An 18,661-nucleotide genomic window follows, 5' to 3' on the forward strand; every position below is an offset into this window, starting at 1 on the left:
AAGGCTCGTCTATTTTCTCGCTAACGAAGCTATCTAAATTCTGCTGATCCGCCACATTAGTTATTTCCTCGACAATCAATTCAAAAGATTTTTCAATGTCCTCATTTTTTCGAAAGCTAAAGCAGGGATCACTTTAAGCGCCAGGGCCACTTCATGATTTTCTGACACCAGCTTTTTAAGTCCAAGTTCTCCAACTTTTCTAACAAAATTTTCAGTTAAATGGAAATAACAACCCGATAGCATTGAAACTGGATGATGTTTTTGAAAGGCATTAATAGGTGCAATTTCAAAATCCAACAGAACCTTATCGGACTTACAATCTGGGGCAAAGGTTTCTAAGGCATCAAGTAATCGGCTGTACGTTTTTTTTCCGTTTTGTTTGGGAGGAGGGCATATAAACAAGCAGGAGTAATGCCGAGAACCTTTACATGAAGGGTGTATATTTGATAAGAGATTTTGTGCAATAATTTAAAAGTTCCCTCCCCAAGCCAAAACTTGGAGCCTTCGAGAACCGATGTCATATACGGATCACCAAAATCTAAAATACGCTCATGGTCATCTTTTCCGCTGTCATACCGCAAAACCTCTTGAAACGTATCGGGTATATCAAAATGCCGATCCGATGGTTCATGAATTCACATTGTTTGTATATTCTTTCTCAAACGCTGCAAGGTTTGTGTTAAATTTGATTTTGACGGCAACGCATACTGGGTGGAAAGAAGATCAGTTACAGGTGGAATTGCGGAAGCTACGGCTGCTGCGGGCGTGGTTTTCACTGAGAGCTTTGATCTCTTATAACTTTCCCTGTGGCCGGCTTTCCAATCGAAGGATTACGATTGTGCTCACCGTTTACGCGAATTTGTTGGTCATCTTGTGTAAAAGCGGAAACGCGGTACTTATAGCTCTGATATCTCCAACAATTCCAGGCAATGGTATACTTATTTATTCTTTTAACATCTTGGCCTTCTACAACCAACATTTCCTTGTTTTTTGGAAGAAATAGTAAACTCGAAGTCGGCAGTTATCATGCTGAATTCAAAATGCAACGAAACAAGAAATGTTCTTGAGTTCCATTCATTTTTCAATTGCTTACAATTGCCCCATTAAGGACTAGATGACATAACTAATTCGCTAATTGTTATAGTTTTGCTTTAAACTCTTGAATTGTTAGCCCTATGTCCGCGATAATTTTGATCGATGAATTTACAGATTAAAATCGGGGTGAACTGATTGAGGTGTGAAAATCTTGTTCACACCTCATTCATTTCACCCGGATTTTAATCTCCATTAATTAGATTAAATAGAATTGATTGAGGCCTAATTATCCTCAATTTTAAGAAGCTTAAAATCGGGCTAAAATAATATAGGGGTTAAATAATTGAGGGGTTAAGTGATATAGGGGTTAAAAAATCGGGGTCAAAATAGGGGGTTAAAAGAATAGGGGTGAAAAAACAGGACACCATGTTATTCAATTGAAAATGGTTTTCGTCGAAGAGATTTAATAAGTCAATTCAGCTCGGATACATTGAGGCACACATTCAGGTTAGGTTTTTGATTATTTTGTTTCGTATTATCATTGAAGTGTCGCATGCTCATTTTGCTCCCCTCGTTAACGCGGGATATATTATGATAAAAAAATTTTTCCTTAAACAGTTACTTTTATTCATTCGTTTTTTTAGTTTCATGGATTTCGCTTAGGTTCTTTTTTCCATCGTGGACCATCACCGCTAATTTGTTTACGTTGATTAATAACAACAGGACGACAAGATAATTGTTTTGCATGTAGAAACTTGTGTGTATCTGTAAGTATGAAAGAACTTGTAGATTTACCGTTTCAAGTTTCTTGATGAGAAACTTCTCTTGGTATATACTGTAAAATTTCAAGTACCTGGTGAAGTAAATTTACTGACAAAGAGGGTGCCGATATTGGATTGCAAGCACAAAAAAGCCACCATGAAACGAGTTAACCGGAAATGGGCTTGTTTGAGGGATCACCCATTATATACAAAGGACTAATACAGCCCAAGGTACAGTTCTACGGAACAAGCGAAGAGCAGCACGGTGGAGTTTCTGTTGATAGAACTTTCCCTGTCTCTTTTAAACTTTCTATTGAATGACTCCACTTATCTTAACTGCAAATAATATTATTTGCTAATAATTAGAAACTCACCAAATCTTGTTTCTTTTGAAGTTAAAACCGATTTGATATTTCCTCAGTTATAACACAATTACTGCTAAGTAATATAGTAGCTATAAAGTTGATGGCACGCATCCAAAAGTGCTCAGCAAGCTTATCGTTATTAATAACAAATGTACTGTGAAAAATCGTAATAGTTATTGTTAATTCTTTAAATTATGTCTTAAAACAAATAACATCTCACCTGAACATAGCTTCTTAAAATAATGAGTAATTGGTGTGGCCAGTACTTAGAGTTGTTTCCAAAATTCTTGTGAGAATGTTCTTGTGAGAAGTGATTTTTCGAGTCAATTTTGATTGATGAGTTTGTTCACACTGAAGTATGAAGTGGAGCAAAGATGTGCTGCCATATGCGAGTTTTGAATCGAGAAAACCGCGTTTCTACAAAAAATTTTTCTCGATAGGGGCTGTATGCGGTTATGTAACGATTTTTTTTTATTAATTCCCTTTGTTAACATATGGTTATGCAAAATTTTCGCTTGGCCGTGTTAAATTTTCGAGTAACTTTTACGCCCTTGTTTTTTTTGCGTTTTAAGGGATTCAAATATCTCTTTCCTTAACAATTTTAAGCACCTGAACTCATTGGCTGGAGGTTACTACTAAAAGTCGAGCATAAGTGCGCGACATTGGTGCCATTTTTTCAACTTGAAATATTTGATTGAAGCACCTTAGTGAACTTCTTAGCCCCCCCCCCCCCCCCCCCCCTCCCCAAGGCTTCAATAGATTAGAGCTCCCACTAGTAGTTGGAAAGGAATTCTTCCGACGTTAGTCGGTTAGGTTTGTTCTCATAATGGACTTACTTGTGTCATTTAGGTTGTAAAAATTGATCAAAGCTTATAACCGTTAACTGCGACACATGAATATAGATAGTGTTGTAAAATGTTCAGTTTATTAATTTTTCCATGTCTAATTTGTTCAGGTTTCATTCGTCGTGCGCAGCTTTTGTGGGAGAAGCGAATACTGAAGAGTTTGAATACAATGTGCACTGAACTGTCTGTTCCCTTGGCCAGAAAGAGAGGCAAGCAGGAACAGATTGAGTTGAAGACCAAATGGAACGAAATCGGAGCTGGCAACCCGAATTTGGAGCAATACAGGTTAATAGTTAATTGTGAGAAAAAGAACAATAAATTCCAAGTCAGAATCTAATAATAAACTATTATAGTTCACTACTCATCGGCAATGTAAATGTTTACAGTATTTGTCAATGTGATTAATAAATTAAGAACATTAATTTACTTGGGTAAACAAATGAATACATTTAGCGTCAACCCACCATCCCAACATGAATAATTAAAACTACTATTGAAATTGAAGTCACTCCATAATGAACAGGTTCACTTCCACAAACAACATATCTTACTATCTTTGAATTCATTACTATCTGAATTAGTCGTGATGTAGTTCACTGTAGTGTAAGTAAAGTTGTTCTTGGCGCCTCATTTTTTTAAAAATCACGCTCAATTGTTAAAACAAGAACACGTGGATTTTTCAAAATGCCAAGTTTTCTGTTATAGACCAGTGTATGCCCCGAAAGATTTCTTGGAAGTGGTGGCCAGTCTGGTGAATCCGAACAGTGCTGCTCAGGGCGAGGAGGTGGCAGGCTATTGGGGAATTGTGCAGGTAAGAAGGAACTCGGAAGTTCCCATTGTAATGGAGATATTTATACTGGGGACAAATGTTCACTCTCTTGTTGACTACAAAAATTAAAATTAGCAATATCATTTTAGGCATCATTTTTATTCATGTATGCAAACCAGGTGTGCACAATTTTTTATTCAGAAATATTTAGTTCAATGTGACTTAAAGTTTTTACATGTGTTACTCTATCGGTATATTTGATCAGTTTACAACACAAAAAATATAACGACACGATATTCAAAGGCTTGGCATACAGTAGAGTAAATATAAATGTATATAGCTGAGAAGCCGTAGGCTGAGCGTAGCTATATTGTGATGTTGGTTTTTATTTTTGCTTCGTCGTTTTTGGTCACACGTGGCTCATCTCACTCTCAAATGACTTTCTTTACTTTAATTTAAGGAGAGTGAGTCAACTGAGTGTATGTCACTCTGATGCAAGGTTATTCGGGAGCCGCCAATAAAAGAAGCAAGAAGTTCTACAGATTCATAACCAAAATATCATTGCAGCAGTTGATAAAAAGAAACAGACCCTATATTTGGGCCTGTTTTTAAATGCTCTCAAACGAAGTTTGTAGCAATTATATTAGTCCTGTCGGTCTTTTTTCATGCGATTTTTCGCTTGACCGATTTTTCGTCTGACGCTTTTGACTTTTCGTCCTCAAAAACGGGATAAACAGGTAGCGCCCAGCGGGCATTAAGTACTCATAGAGCCTTTCAGCTCTGTTTCACCTCAAACTCCCCCGCCTCCCGTGCCTACTGACGAACAACCCATCGCTAAAAACACGCAATTTTATACTAATTTTCACAAATTTTTTCAAGTTTTTGAAAATTTTTGTCATTTTTTGTGTTTTTTCAGCTCTAGGTGTCAAAAAACCTCCTCTAGGGTTTTATATCAGGTTACTGCCTAGTTTCTAGTGGTAGTGGAATGGGTTCAACATTTTAACATCACGAATTTTGGCCTTTTTTTGACAAAACGTGCAAATTTTTCAAATTTTTTTGACATTCATATTTTATTATCCACTCCTTTCCGGACGCAGGGGCCAAAAAACGTCCTCAAGGATTTGATAATAAGTTACTGAAGCAATTTTTTGCCATAGAATAGCTTTCAGTTTTTAATATGACAAATTTTATCAATTTTTTTTTTTTTGATAAAACTTGCATTTTTTTCAGGTTTTTGTTGGTTTTTAGGTTTCTACAGCCTCAAGACTCGATAGACCTCCTCTAGGGTCCAAAAGTAGGTACTGTATAGTTTCTAAATGTAATGAATTGTTTTTCCAGGTTTCAACACCACGAATTTCAGCATTTTTGTTTGACAAAGCTTGCGATTTTTAATTTATTGCCAGTTTATTATCGCTATTGTCAGTTTTTTTTGTCATTAATGTCATATATTTAGGTTTTTCAGCCTAATAGAAAATCTCCGTTAAGGTTTGATAATGAGTTATTGAAAAATGTTTCTTGGCCATGGATTAGTTACAACTTTTATCACAAACTTTAGCAGTTTTTTTGCAACTTCTAATTTTTTTTCACAAGTTTTTTTGAATTTTTTTGTCATTTTCTTGATTTCTCCAAACTCAACAGCAACATAACCTCCTCTAGAGTTTTAGCTTAGGTTACTGCATAACTGCTAGATGTAATGGAAGGTTTTTCAAGATTTTAAGATCAGCAATTTTTAAAATTATTTGCAATTTTTTCATCAAAGTTTTATCATTTTTTCCGGCACCAGGGTCCTAGGGACTTCCTCCAAGGCTTCATGAAAAGCTGTCGCATAGTTTCTAGATTTCTGGAATTGTTATCAATATTTTAATGACTCCAGTTTTAGCACTTTTTTGATAAAATTTAATTTTTTAAATTTTCGAAAATTTTTATCATGTTCCAAGTTTATGGATGTTTCTGACGTCTTCTTCATTTTTGATTGATATCATTTGCTCTCCATCGAAATCAAGTTTGGTGCCTAAATAAAAGCAATTGTTAGATCACAAGGGCTGGAAAGTCGAGTGGCTGATGCTTCATTCGAGAATTCCTGAGGTCTTGGTTTCTCATCACTCTCTAGTCAGAAATTTTTTGCACCCCTAAAAATTTATTTGGCTTAGTGCTACTGAATTAAATAGCCGCACATGTTGTTCGAGATCAATTATTCCGACGTCAGCCAGTTTACATTTGCAACATCTTCCCTGTAAAATTATCCTTTAAACAGTTTTACAAAAATTGAAATAGTTTTATTTGTTCTCATAGCTACTCTTAGATATTGAAATACGATAAAAAAGAATATTTTTGTGCGACTAAAGGAATAAAAGTTTCGCGTTAGAGTATTTGAACGTAAAAGTTTCGCGTATTTGAGTATCCTTCTTTTTTGTTTGTTTGTTAAAAAGCCAATGCTGCCGATAGACTTTCGACTGGCATAAGTTTAACCGAAGCAAAATACGTAGTTTTGAATATCCGCCTCATTTCTGTGAAGGTCCACTCGTATTGAATTAACCCCCGTGATTTCTAATGATATTACAATGACATTAGTAGAAGGTCGGATCATCCTGTGTATTTATATTATTCTTTTGTTCAGGTGAATTTGGACGTGAAGACTATCGAACAGTTGAGACAAGAGTATGCTTCGCTCGCAATAGACAAATGTCAGAGTGGATTGGATGACAGGTGTGCCATTTTTCTGTCTTTTCTGCGTCATACGTTTTCCGTGATTAATAGCCGCCCTCATCCTCTCAGCCGGCTATTATAGCGGTCCTAATTTTTACGACTCGAAGAGAGCGAGAAATTGATGTGAAAAAATTTTCTCAAAGCGAGCGAAATTTTTTTGTTCACGTGCGGTTTTAAAAGCAGTTTTTTTGCAACTTTTGATGGTTATGAGGTTTGATTATGATATTGTATTAGGTTTAGGCTTGTTCTGGTAGGAATTGAAGGTTTCAAGTAGTAAATTTGAGTTTAATGCTAATTTGGAGATTTTTGATCAGTTTTGCTGATTTTTAGACGAAATTAAATCATTTTTTGCCTGTTTTTTGTTTTAATGCTTTTGGTGGGATTTGGATAGAAGCTTGTTACTTGAGGAATATTCAGATACCAATTGACTATAGTTTTCTTGGTATATATTATTTTTTTCTTAGGAAAATTGAGAAATTTTTAAACCATTTTTCTTTTTAAGTTTTAAGTTTTTCTTTTTCTTAGAGAAGTTTCTTAGCCTATTATGACTTGCCCATTGTTTTTGAGTGCCCTTTCTTTTCTTCCTTAATTTTTAAGGCATTTGTGGAGGTTGAGGGTTCACAATAGTTGTTCATTTGTTTAGTCATTAGTATGTGCAATTTTCGCCTTCGTGTCGTTTCCGGAATTCTTCCGGCTTTGTTTTTTTTTACTTCGTCGAACAAAAAAATGTTTCGCTTTACCTCATTTTGCCGCTTTTTCAACATTTTGATTGAAATCTTTTTGACTTCTCTAGGCTAGTTTCTCTCTTCTCAAATTCTGCTCAAAGTGATTTTGAACATCAGTTGTTCAGCAACGCAATTCAAAATGAACAGTCAGTATAAAAAATTGAAGTCAGAAATAGAAACGGGATAAACCCATAAAGCCCAATTTTAGATGCCCGCTATTTGAACGTCGTTCCTATAAGTCTTAGTTACCATCTCTAAAAATGTACAAAATTTTTTTTTTCATTATCTTCTATTCTTTCAATCCAAATCATGCTTATTGGAATCAACGGCGGCTGTTTTCCGGCAATCTGCCGGGTATGTTTTATTGATGATATTCATGCGAATGTTTTGTGTTTGTTATAACTTAAGCCTATCATCCCGAGGAGGGACTTAGTGCCCCCCACACGGGGGCGCTTGCCCTTGGGGGGCTATGATTTATATTCTATGTATTAAGAGAATAAAAGTGTGAAAAAAATTAGGCTTCAAGAGTGAAAGTTTGATTCTGCGAGGGCGACTAAGCTTAAACAAACGCTAGGTAAAAACTTATTTTCATTGCATGCGTGTTTTCCACATGAATTGCGCTTAATTACAAACTAATTGACTAAGTTGAGCTGTAGACAGTGATTCGAAGCCAGTGCTGGCCCAGTTTCACAGATGCAGACGTTTGACATTTTTCTTGTTTCTCGGTTATGGGTGCTTTAAGAGCCAGCAACAAAGTCATTGTAAAGTATACCAATTATTACGTATTATAGTATAACTTACTGTAATCTATGCTATAATAGTCTATACTGTAGCCATCCATATCCCACACTGTAAGGCCATTTGTACATGTATTAAAATAGTTTCTGTGGAATTAAAGAGGTAAATGACTGATTGACCCAGTTTATTGGTCTGTTAATTGCAGGTATCAGAGCAGCCACTTTGCAATGGAGAGAGACAATGTTGTGAGGAAGGTGGTGAAACAGGGCTACAGTCCAGTCTGTGAAATGGCAGCCAGGAGGGGGAACCCCGTTGGACACAGGTCAATATCTAAGACTAGATTCCAATAACCCATTCAACTGGTATCCTGTAAAAGTGATAGTTTACAAAGTACTTGGGATATATTTACCTATTCATACTCCAAATTTCAACCAATCAGATTTTATCTTGAATAGACTCATGTTGAAAAAAAAACGAGTGGAAACGCTGTCCTGAAAACCCCAAAGTTTTATTATTGCTGCGAAGCTGTAAGCTGAGCGTAGCTATATTGCGGTGCTCTTTTTCGGTTTTTTTTACGATTCAAAGAATTTGAATTGTATTGGGGCGCTGTCTTTTTTTACGACTCGAAGAGGAGTATTGGAGAAGTCCTTTTTTAAATCAATTTTATTGGAGTGATTTTTGAAGCGGAAAATGAAACGCGTGAAAAAATTTGGAGTGATTTTGGCGCCGAACAAAAGAAGAGCGGAGCGAAAAGAGAGAGTTGTTTTCGTTCATACCGCTGTTTTTGAGAGAGCGATAAATTGATGTGTGAAAAAATTTTCTCTAAGCGAGCGAAATTTTTTTTGTTCACGTGCGGAATTTTAAAGCAGTTTTTAATTGCTCTCAAACGAAGTTTGTAGCAATTATATTAGTCCTGTCAGTCTTTTTTTATGCGATTTTTCGCTTGACCAATTTTTCGTCTGACGCTTTTGACTTTTCGTCCTCAAAAACGGGATAAATAGGTAGCGCCCAGCGGGCATTAAGTGCTCTTAGAGCCTTTCAGCTCTGTTTCAGCTCAAACTGTTTTGGAGACTTATACTTATACTTATGGTGTGAAGGGCGGTTCTTAGAGGTTGAGACACCCCCCCCCCTGTTGACCCCCCACCCCCACTATTGCCTCCACCCCCCCCCCCCCACCGCGCTGTCGTCCCCCCCATCAGCCCCCGGTGCACCCCCCCCCCCCCCCCCCCGTCACTAGCTACTGACGAAGCCAACCGCTCGCCGGTCGTTTGAGAGCAATTCGCCCGACGTTAGTCGGTTATGTTTCATTTATTTTAGTTAAGAGGTTTGGTTATGATTTTGCTTTAATTTTAGGCTGGTTTCGGTAGTGGTTTGAAGGTTTCTGTAGATTAATATGAATTTTATGATAAGTCGGTTTTTATGATAGTCGTCTTTAATGTATTTTGCTGATTTTCGGGCTAATTTTTGCGTTTTTTTTACGATTATTTTACTTGCTCAAATAAGTATTGAAGAAACCCCTTCTACTTGGGCAATTTTATGATAACATTTGGTTACAGTTTTGTGGGTAAGAATCTTTCTTTTTTTTGAGAAATATGACAAAAAAATGGCAAAAATTGGAACTATTTTTCTTAATTTTTTTTGCAGTTTTTCGTTTTTCTGTTTTTAGCGAAGTTTATTTACCTATTATGACTTGCCTATTGTTTCGCGAGCATCTGGATACCCTATTGACTGAAGGGAATTTTTCTTTGTATTTATATGTTTTTGAAATATTAAAAAAATTAGTAACTTTTCCAGTTTTTCAGTGAAAGTTGATTTTAAGAGCTTTTTTTCCATAATTTTAGCCTAACATATTTTTTTTCAAAATTCACATAAGTGGTTTTTGTAAGTACTAGTTGTTTTGATGAAGTTATTTTGGCAGAGATAGTTTTTTCGGGATCTCAATTTATAACAAAATTTGATCAGATTTTTCATATTTTAACAGATTTGATTTTATTGTTTTTCCTTTTTTGTTTCATGACTTCGTATCAAGATAATCATAAATTAGTGAAGGCGCGTTTTGTTTGATGAGTAGTTCGATGGCGTCTAAATGGATTTTCACTTCGAGTCGTTTCCGGAATTCTTCCGGCTATGTTTTTAAGATCTGTTCACACATTTTTATGATTTTTGAAGTCAAATTGGAGTAGTGATTTTGGTCACGCCGAAACAGGAAGTGGAGCGAAAAAGCGAGTGGTTTTGCGGCGTGATTTTTTTCGCTCTAAATTTAAAGTATAATGAAAAAACCGTGTTTGAACAAAAATTCGCTTTCTCGCTAGTGGTTTTTTGTTCACATGCGGCAATTTCACTTTGTTTTTTTTTTACAGTTTTTTCAATTTTTTGGAGCGGATTTTTTTCAAAATGCTTTTCCCAATCCATTCTTAGTCCTTTCCTGGTCTAGTTTTCTGTTTAGTCAATGAAATTTTTTTGAATTGTACGTCAGCACTTGTCCTGCTATGTTTTTTTGTTTCGTCGTCTGACGCTCTTTTTCGTTTTACCTTTGTTCACACAGCAAAGCTGAAAAAGTCAAATTTTCTTAATTACTTCTTCCTCCTACTAACGGCGTTTGCGCGCGTGACGTCATTTCTCAATCTCTCTAGAAAGTTTTTAAGGCATTTGCGTGATTAGATTTTGATCATACGTGACTTACCTCACTCAATAAAATGACTTTTCCACTTTAAAACTTAAGTTTAGATTGAAATAATTTAAGGTCAAAGGAACTCATATACGCAGTGAAGGTCGCTAATAAAAGGCTTCCGCGGAACGAATTTTAACAAGCTTTATTAATTTTTCGCTGAAGGTTTTTACCTAGATTTTTGAGCGGTGTCGATTCTTTTTCAATTTAGATCTATCTGTTTCTATCTCTACTATACGGCAGGCAAGTCTATTCCTTCGCAGCTATTCCGGCAATCTGCCGGCTACGTTACTATGATTGAAAAGCGCTTTACAGTATTTGGTAGAGGCCATTTCAGTGTTATTGATAGCCGCCGTCAGCCTCTCAAAGGCTATTATTTAGCCGCTCTCCTTTCTATGAGTCCGAGAGAAGTTATGGCGACCTTCTGTTTTAGGACTAGAAGAGTATTGGTGACGCGAAGCCGCAAAGTGATAGCTGTGGTTACTATTGACCTTCTCTTGGTTTTTTACAATTCAAAGATTTTGAATTGTATTGGGGCGCTGTCTTTTTTTAAAGATCTGTTCACACATTTTTATTATTTTTTGAAGTCAAATTGGAGTGGTGATTTTGGTCCCGCCGAAACTTGAAGTGGAGCGAAAAAGCGAGTGCCCTTGCGGGGTGCAATTTTTTCACTCTAATTTTAAAGTAGAGTGAGAAAACGGTGGTTGAACAAAAATTGGCTTTCTCGCTAGTGGTTTGTTGTTCACATTCGGCAATGTCACTTCGTTTTTTCCTGTTTTTCAATTTTTTCGATCTGATTTTTTTTCTAAATGGTTTTCCCAATCCATTCATAGCTCTATTTAGGTCTTGTTTTTTGTTTGAACCAAATTTCCATTTGGCGCTAGTAGTTTGTTCACATGCGGCATTTTGACATTGATTTTCTGTTTTTTTATCTGTTTTTTTAATGGTTTTCCCATTTCACTCATAGTCCGTTCTAGGTCTAGTTTTTTTTGTTTAGTCAATGAAATTTCTTTGAATTGTACGTCAGGACCCGTCCTGTTATCTTTTTTATTTCGTCAAGATTTTTGTTACAACAATATTACGTCACAACCACTTCATGTCTGCTTTTTGATCATTCGTTCATGCAATTTCAGCTGAATTGCATGTGTGACGTCATTTGTCAATCTTATTGCAGCGAGTTTTTTTTGTTCATTTGCGTGATTAGATTTTTGGTCTAACGTGATTTACTTCGCTCTCAAAAATGACTTCCTCACTCTGAAATCGACTTTTTTTTACTTTAATTCAAAGAGATAAGGTCAAATGAATGTTACTCTAAATGAAGGTTATTGAGAGCACCTAATAGATGCAGCAATAACGTATACATATAACATCTCATCCTTTAATGAAACCAGTAATTAATTGCTCTTGAACGAAGTTATTAGCCATTCTTGTAAACGTGTGTCTTTTTTATGCAAATTTTCTGCTTGACAAGTTTGCGCTTTTCTTCTAGAACATTCTCTGACTTAAGTGAATATTTCACGCTTTCGTTCTTCATTTTTGAGTGAGCTCTTTTGCTCCGAAGTAAAGCGTGTTGCTAATAAAAAATCGGTTGCAGAATAGCAAAGGTAAGTGTTTTGTAGCGCAGTGGTTAGTGCGCGTGGCTGTAGATAGGGAGGTCAGTGGTTCGAATCCCGGCGGGGGAGAGGTTTTTTGCACCCAAAGAAAAATTTATCTAGGCTACAGCCCTTGAATTAAATTGCCTCGACTGTCGCTCAAGAGCAATTCTTCCGACATTTGTTGGTGTATGTTTATTTTGGTCTGTCTATTTTAAAGGTTTATAGACTGTAGATCTACGAAGCTATTGTTGCAATCTGCCGGCTATGTTTTTATTTCGCTGTACTTTTTGATCACGTTTTTCGTTGTACATAAATCACGACTTTCACGTTTGACTTCTGACTTACCTCAACTGAATGGTTTTAAATCCATTCACTCAATGAATTACGCAAGATAGTGAATACAGTCAAGGTCAAAAGAGCAAAATCAAAAGAGAAAGGATAAACCGATAAAGCCCGGTCATTAAGTCATGGAAATTAGGTTATCAAAGTTCACTAGTGTTTGCTAGCTGACATTGATATTAAGCTTAATAGCTTTCAGTTTAGAAGGCGAATTAAGTATAGGTTTAGAATCCAACCGAAACTGCACGCCGAATTGGAACATTTTTTGACACTGAAAAAAAAATAGAAAAAAATTTGGTAAATTTATCTACTTTTTTTCTTTTTCTGTTTCAATCCCGATGTGCATCAAGCGCGTCAACGGCGGCAATCTGCCGGCTATGTTTTTTCCTTTTCAGTTTTACTGTTTCCCTTTCTTTCCCTGTCGATAAACATAACCATAACTGTGCTGTGGAAATCTCCTGTTCAGATTTTTCCGTTCCCTCCGTGAGTAGGGTTCCAGTTCCATACACTAAGTGAATTTAAATCCATACATTTCAATTCGTTGATAATTTGCAAAAAAGGTTATTGAGATCTTTTTGGAACGAATTTTTTTTGGAAAGTTATTGATTCTCTGTTGTATTGTTAAGACCTTAAAGAAGTCATTTGTTCACCTTATAAAATTTTCCTTCAAAAGGCGCAATTAAAAGATAATGCAATAAAAATGATTTTTTAACTGGGTTTTTAATAGTCGCCGGCAGCCTCTCAACGGCTATTATTTATAGGCGCTCTGCTTTTTTACGACTCTGAGATGAGTATTGGTGGAGCGTCTTTTTTAATAGCCGCAAAGCGACAGCGGCTATTATTGAGGACAGCGTGGTTTTTTTTTGCAATCAGAGAAGTGGTTTGTATTGGTGCTCTGACTTTTTTAGAATTCATTGAATTTGAATTGTACTGGGGCGCTGTTTTTTCAAGATCTATTCACACATTTTTAATATTTTTTAAGTCCAATTGGTGTGATATTTTTTGGTCACTTCGAAACAGGAATTGGAGCAAAAATGCGAGTGGTTTTGCAGCTCAAACTTTTTCCATTTTAACTTTTAAGTGGATTGAGAAAACGGTATTTGAACGAAAATTCGCTTTCTCGCTAGTGGTTTTTCGTTCACATGCGGCATTTTTGCTTAAACTTTTACCGTTTTTTGTGGATTTTTTATAATAAAAATTTCTAAATGGTTTTCCCAATCCAGTCTTTTTTAATGCGATTTTTCGCTTGACCATTCGTCTGATGCATTTCGTATGACGCATTTGACTTTTTGTCCTCAAAAACGGGATAAATAGGTAGCGCCCAACGGGCATTAAGTGCTCTTAGATTCTTTCAGCTCACTAGTCTTTAAGTATGCGAGTCACAGAATTCGTTTTGGAGACTTGTACTTATGGTGCAAAGGCGGTTCGTAGAGATTGATCCCCCACTGTTGACACCCCATCACCCCCCGCTGCGCTCACTTACGCCCCTTCAATTAAGCTAAAGCCAGCCTCACTAAACCGTGCCTAGGTACTGACGAAGCCAACCGCTCGCCTGTCGTTTGAGAGCATTTCGCCCGACGTTAATCGATTGTTTTTTTTTTACTTAGTCAATGAAAATTCATCGAATTGTAGTTTATGACCTCTCTTGCTATGTTTTTTTTTAAAATTGGTTTACTTTTTGATCACGTTTCTCGTTTTACAAAAGTCACAATTTTCACGCTTGACTTCTTACTCCACTCACAGTGTTTCAACTGAATGGATTTTAAATTCTTTTGTGTATTGAATTACGTAATGTATTGAATACGGTAATGTAGTGAATATATTATACATTCTTTTCGCAAGTTTAAACCAATCAGAGTTTCTCCTGAATAGACTCATGATAATTCGTATACGTGACACTGACTTTATACTGTGTTATTTTAGTTTAAGCGAAAATATCGTTTTTTTATTGCTCTTGAACAAAGTTTGGCAGTTTTCTTCCTGCGATTTCTTTGTACTACCATCTTTTGGTCTGATCATTTGACTTTTCGTCCGTAAAAATGGATAAACAGGTAAAACCAGGAGGGCGTTAAGTTCTGTGACAGTTTACGGCTCAATAGTCTCTTATTATGCGATTCATGAATGTTTTAAACGCACTTTTAATTGGAGCCGAAATATCGTGCGGAGTTCTGCATGTGAGTCTGCAAATTCAGGTTAAGCAAGCATTTAAATGATCTTTTAATTTCTCTAGTTTCCTCTGACACATGTATTTAAGTAATGCTTTTCTTTGGAGCTGGCTTTATTCTAGGCTTCTAGAGCGATATTTAATTGCTTCCAAATTATTTTCTACTTAAACAAGGCGGCTTGGTAATGTGTGATGGCACATAAGGTTCCGACCCCGCCCATCCACAATCTTGGCATAATTGTCTACCAAATGAGGAACAGATAGAAAAGCCCAAAAAATATTTTTTGCGAATCCCAAAAAAGTCCAAGTCTTTTTCAAAAAATTCTGTATGAACGATAAGATAGCCTCCAAAGCAAATAACTCAGTGGAGTAAAAATTGATGCATTAGATTGCTGTAATATGTCAATATTAAGAACGCGAGTCAAGACGAACAGCAAAATCAAACAACAACAACAAACATTAATTACATCAAAAAATTTATGTCCCTCTTAAAAACTAAATTTAATAAGCTATCTACTATTATCAGAATATCGGTTCTTCTATTCTTCCATGAAAAGCCAATGAAAGCTATCACTATACAGGAAATTTCATACGACCGAAACGACAAAGTATAAATGACAGTTAGAGACAAAATTAAAAAATTCAATTGTTTTCTTCAAGAAAGAGGCGTCGAGGCCGTTAAAACGATGATGTATATCTTTCAGGATTTTAATACGTTCAATTGTGCCTTATTCTGAATGCTAATAGGGTGACATGAGAACTGTCAATAATGTGATGTGACAAAATTAGAAAACGTGAAAAACTGGCAAATATCAAAACAAACAAAAATCTGAAATCTTGTAGTATCAAAGCCAGAAAACAATAACTTCAGGCTTAAAACTGCAACCAAGAATAAATGTTAAATCAGTAGAAAGAAGAAGCAGTCTTGCTTTGCTGACACTAAGCTGGAAGTTGAACAAATTAAGAAAAAAATAGCGGAAAAGTTAATTAAGCCATTATTTATTGAAAAGTCATTTATTTTTGAAAAAAGAAACGACCATAAACTTTCAATTAAAAAACTAAATGCATTAGCTTGGAGGTGCTTAGCAAGCGAATTGGTTGGACCTATCACTCCTGAGCTTTGATTTGATATGTTCTGTTCTTTATTATTAAAAAAAGTTTTTTTTTAAAAAAAAAAGACCGACTGATTACAACCCGATTTTTTTTGGATTGTAACAGTCCAAGAATGGCCCAAAACTAGCCCTGCTAATACTTATTGTCCGGTAGGAACAATTGATTTTTCGAATGTTGTAGATATAGATAATTTGTTAGTTGAAAACTCAAAATAAATTCTGCACTTTGATAATCAACGAGTAAAGTTAGCAAAAAACGGCAAAGTTTTCACTACAGTGCACTCTCAGCGGACTCTGAAGTAGAAATAGCCCCCCTCTGAGTCTACAAAGATTGTATGAGTGTTGTTTGAGGGTGTACTGTCGGCAAATTTAATCAACGTGGACTAAAGTAGCTTATTTCGTGGTGTTTTTGATGAAAAAGGCTAAATTTTGAAATTTTTATCCAGATTTTTTGACCAAAAAAATTAAATTGAAACAATCAACAATGCTTGTTCGTCTTCAAAAATAAAATAAACGACACTATTCTTAAAAATTATAGCAAATTTTAGCAAAACTGACGAAAATTTAGGCAAAAATTCCGGAAAATGTGAATAAAAACAACGTGAATTCACTCTACTTTTCTCAGAAGTTTAAACCTCGATAACTCCCTGTAGAAAACGAAAATTAAAAAAATGTTTTTAATTCCATATTCTACGCTGGACGAGCTTTCTAATGATACCAGTCTCAACTCTCTACGATGAATATATCGATCGGCGAAAATTCACGGAACAAAAAAAAACAAACCCATTTGAGTATATAGTTCCTCCCCCCTCAAGAGGGTCGGAACAAATATTGGTGTATAAATTGTGGGATCAATATTGCATGTGGAATTGTTGCATTTGACGGTTTCTGGAACGTTTGTCGAGTGTTTTCTTAATGTTTGTGTCATCATTATAGCTGCTGTTTTGTCCTGTGTGGTTATTTCTTTCGACTCGGTCAATTAAACTTTCCGAATGTCTTCTATGTTTCGTGTTAATCATATCTGTCTGCTTTTGTTGATAGGGCGCAAGTGTGGGAGAAGATTTTGGGCATTAGAGTGGACGAGATAGACAGACTGTACTACGCGCAGTTGAAGCAGGAGGTCATCCAGCATGATCTCATGATTGACAACATCATATTCAAAGACATCAAACTCACTTCTGTCAACGATGACTTCTTCTTTGTATTCGAAGACTTCCTCTACCAGGTTCCTCATCTTTATCACACTTGGCAACCTAGATCTAATCTGTCGCCATTCCGTTTACGACCCCAAGTGGAAATATCTGTAAAAGAAACGCAAGTTCGTTTAGGGGCGTATTAGCACGGTATTTTTCCGGACAATCCTAAACTGGCAAAAAGCATAAGAACAATGATCCAATGACTGCCTTCAATTATAAGCCAATTTTCATCCTTAGTGCTATATCAAAAATGTTTGAAAAAATTATGCACCAACAAGTTGAACTGGGTCAATTGAATAACATCTGGAACCCAATGCAATTTGGTTTTGCAAGAAATCAACAATAGTATTATTAATAGCCGCCGTCAGCCTCTCACCCGCTATTATTTAGGCGCTCTCCTTTTTTACAATTTAAAGAAATTGAATTGCATTGTGGAGCTGTCTTTTTTGAAATCTTTTTTCATGAATGTTTCACACATTTTCATGAATATTGAAGTCAAATTGCAGTGATGATTTTGCTCACGCCGAAACAGGAAGTGGAGCGAAAAAGCGAGTGGTTTTGCAGCGTGAATCTAGTGGTTTTGTTTTGTTCACATGCGGCATTTTCGCTTTGATTTTTACTGTTTTTTTTTTTTCAATTTTTTTGATAGGATTTTGTTCTAAATGGTTTTTCCCATCCATTCATAGTCTATTTTAGTTCTAGTTTTTTATTTAGTCAATGAAAACTATTGGAATTACAGGTCAAGACATTCTTCGCTTTACAGTTTGATCTCATTTTTCGTTTTAAATAAGTCACGATTTTCACGCTTGACTTCTGACTTACTTCACTCACTGTTTCAACTGAATAGATTTTGAATTCTTTCACATATTGAATTACGTAGTGTAGTGATTACAGTCAAACTCAAATGAACAAAATCAAAAGAAATGGGACAAACATGTATAGCCCGGTCATTAAGTCATAATGCATTAGGTTATCAAAGGTCATTAAAGCGATTGCTAGCTGGCATTAGTATTAAGTTTGATAGTTTTCAGTTTAGTAGCTGAATTTATTGTAATTTTAGAATCTAACCGATTAGGCAGAATTTACGCACAAAATAAGAACACTTTGACACTTAGAATAATTCTATCATTTTCCATCTTTTACTGTTTTCATCTTTTACGGTTTCAATCCGCTTGTGCGTGAAGCGGGTCAACGGTGGCTATTTTTCGGCAATTTTTCGGCTATGTTATAACAGAATGCTTCGTTTGAACATTGACGCCATTAAAATAGTACAATCAGCTTTCCTGGATCTTTCTAAGGCGTTCGATTCAATATTCCATGGACTTTTGCTAAGTAAACTAACCATTTAATAAAAAGCGTTCTTACCAATCGATATCAGTTTGTAAAAGTCAATAATATGCAATCAAATTAACGTGAACTTAAGCAAGAAGTACTGTGATTGGTCCTCTGCTTTTCAACCTATATTTTAATGATTGGAAAGATAATATAGGAACAAATACTATCATAGTTTGTTGATGATTGTGTCCTTTTTTCCTCTTTCTATGTTGGAAAAAACGCGTTAAATGATTTAAAAGCGGTCTTAACCTTGCTGGCAGTTACTTTTCCACGCATCAATTGTAGATGAAATCAGCTAAAGCTTAGGA

At 35.8% G+C, this 18,661-nt stretch overlaps 2 protein-coding genes across 3 annotated transcripts in view; both read left to right on the forward strand.

Moving 5' to 3' along the window:
- LOC142348258 (calcium load-activated calcium channel-like) overlaps positions 1-18,661 on the forward strand; it is a 520,926-nt gene that overhangs the window by 122,798 nt on the left and 379,467 nt on the right. The window lies entirely within an intron of this gene.
- LOC142348252 (TBC1 domain family member 19-like) overlaps positions 1-18,661 on the forward strand; it is a 60,269-nt gene that overhangs the window by 26,916 nt on the left and 14,692 nt on the right. Inside the window, exons 5-9 of the mRNA XM_075399546.1 lie at positions 3,117-3,291; positions 3,712-3,817; positions 6,393-6,481; positions 8,150-8,266; positions 16,864-17,047. Coding sequence (XP_075255661.1) covers positions 3,117-3,291; positions 3,712-3,817; positions 6,393-6,481; positions 8,150-8,266; positions 16,864-17,047 — 671 coding nt within the window. The remainder of the gene's footprint in view (positions 1-3,116; positions 3,292-3,711; positions 3,818-6,392; positions 6,482-8,149; positions 8,267-16,863; positions 17,048-18,661) is intronic.

Source organism: Convolutriloba macropyga, chromosome 10 (genome assembly GCF_964194025.1).
Source record: "Convolutriloba macropyga chromosome 10, txConMacr16.3, whole genome shotgun sequence".
NCBI lineage: Eukaryota > Metazoa > Xenacoelomorpha > Acoela > Convolutidae > Convolutriloba > Convolutriloba macropyga.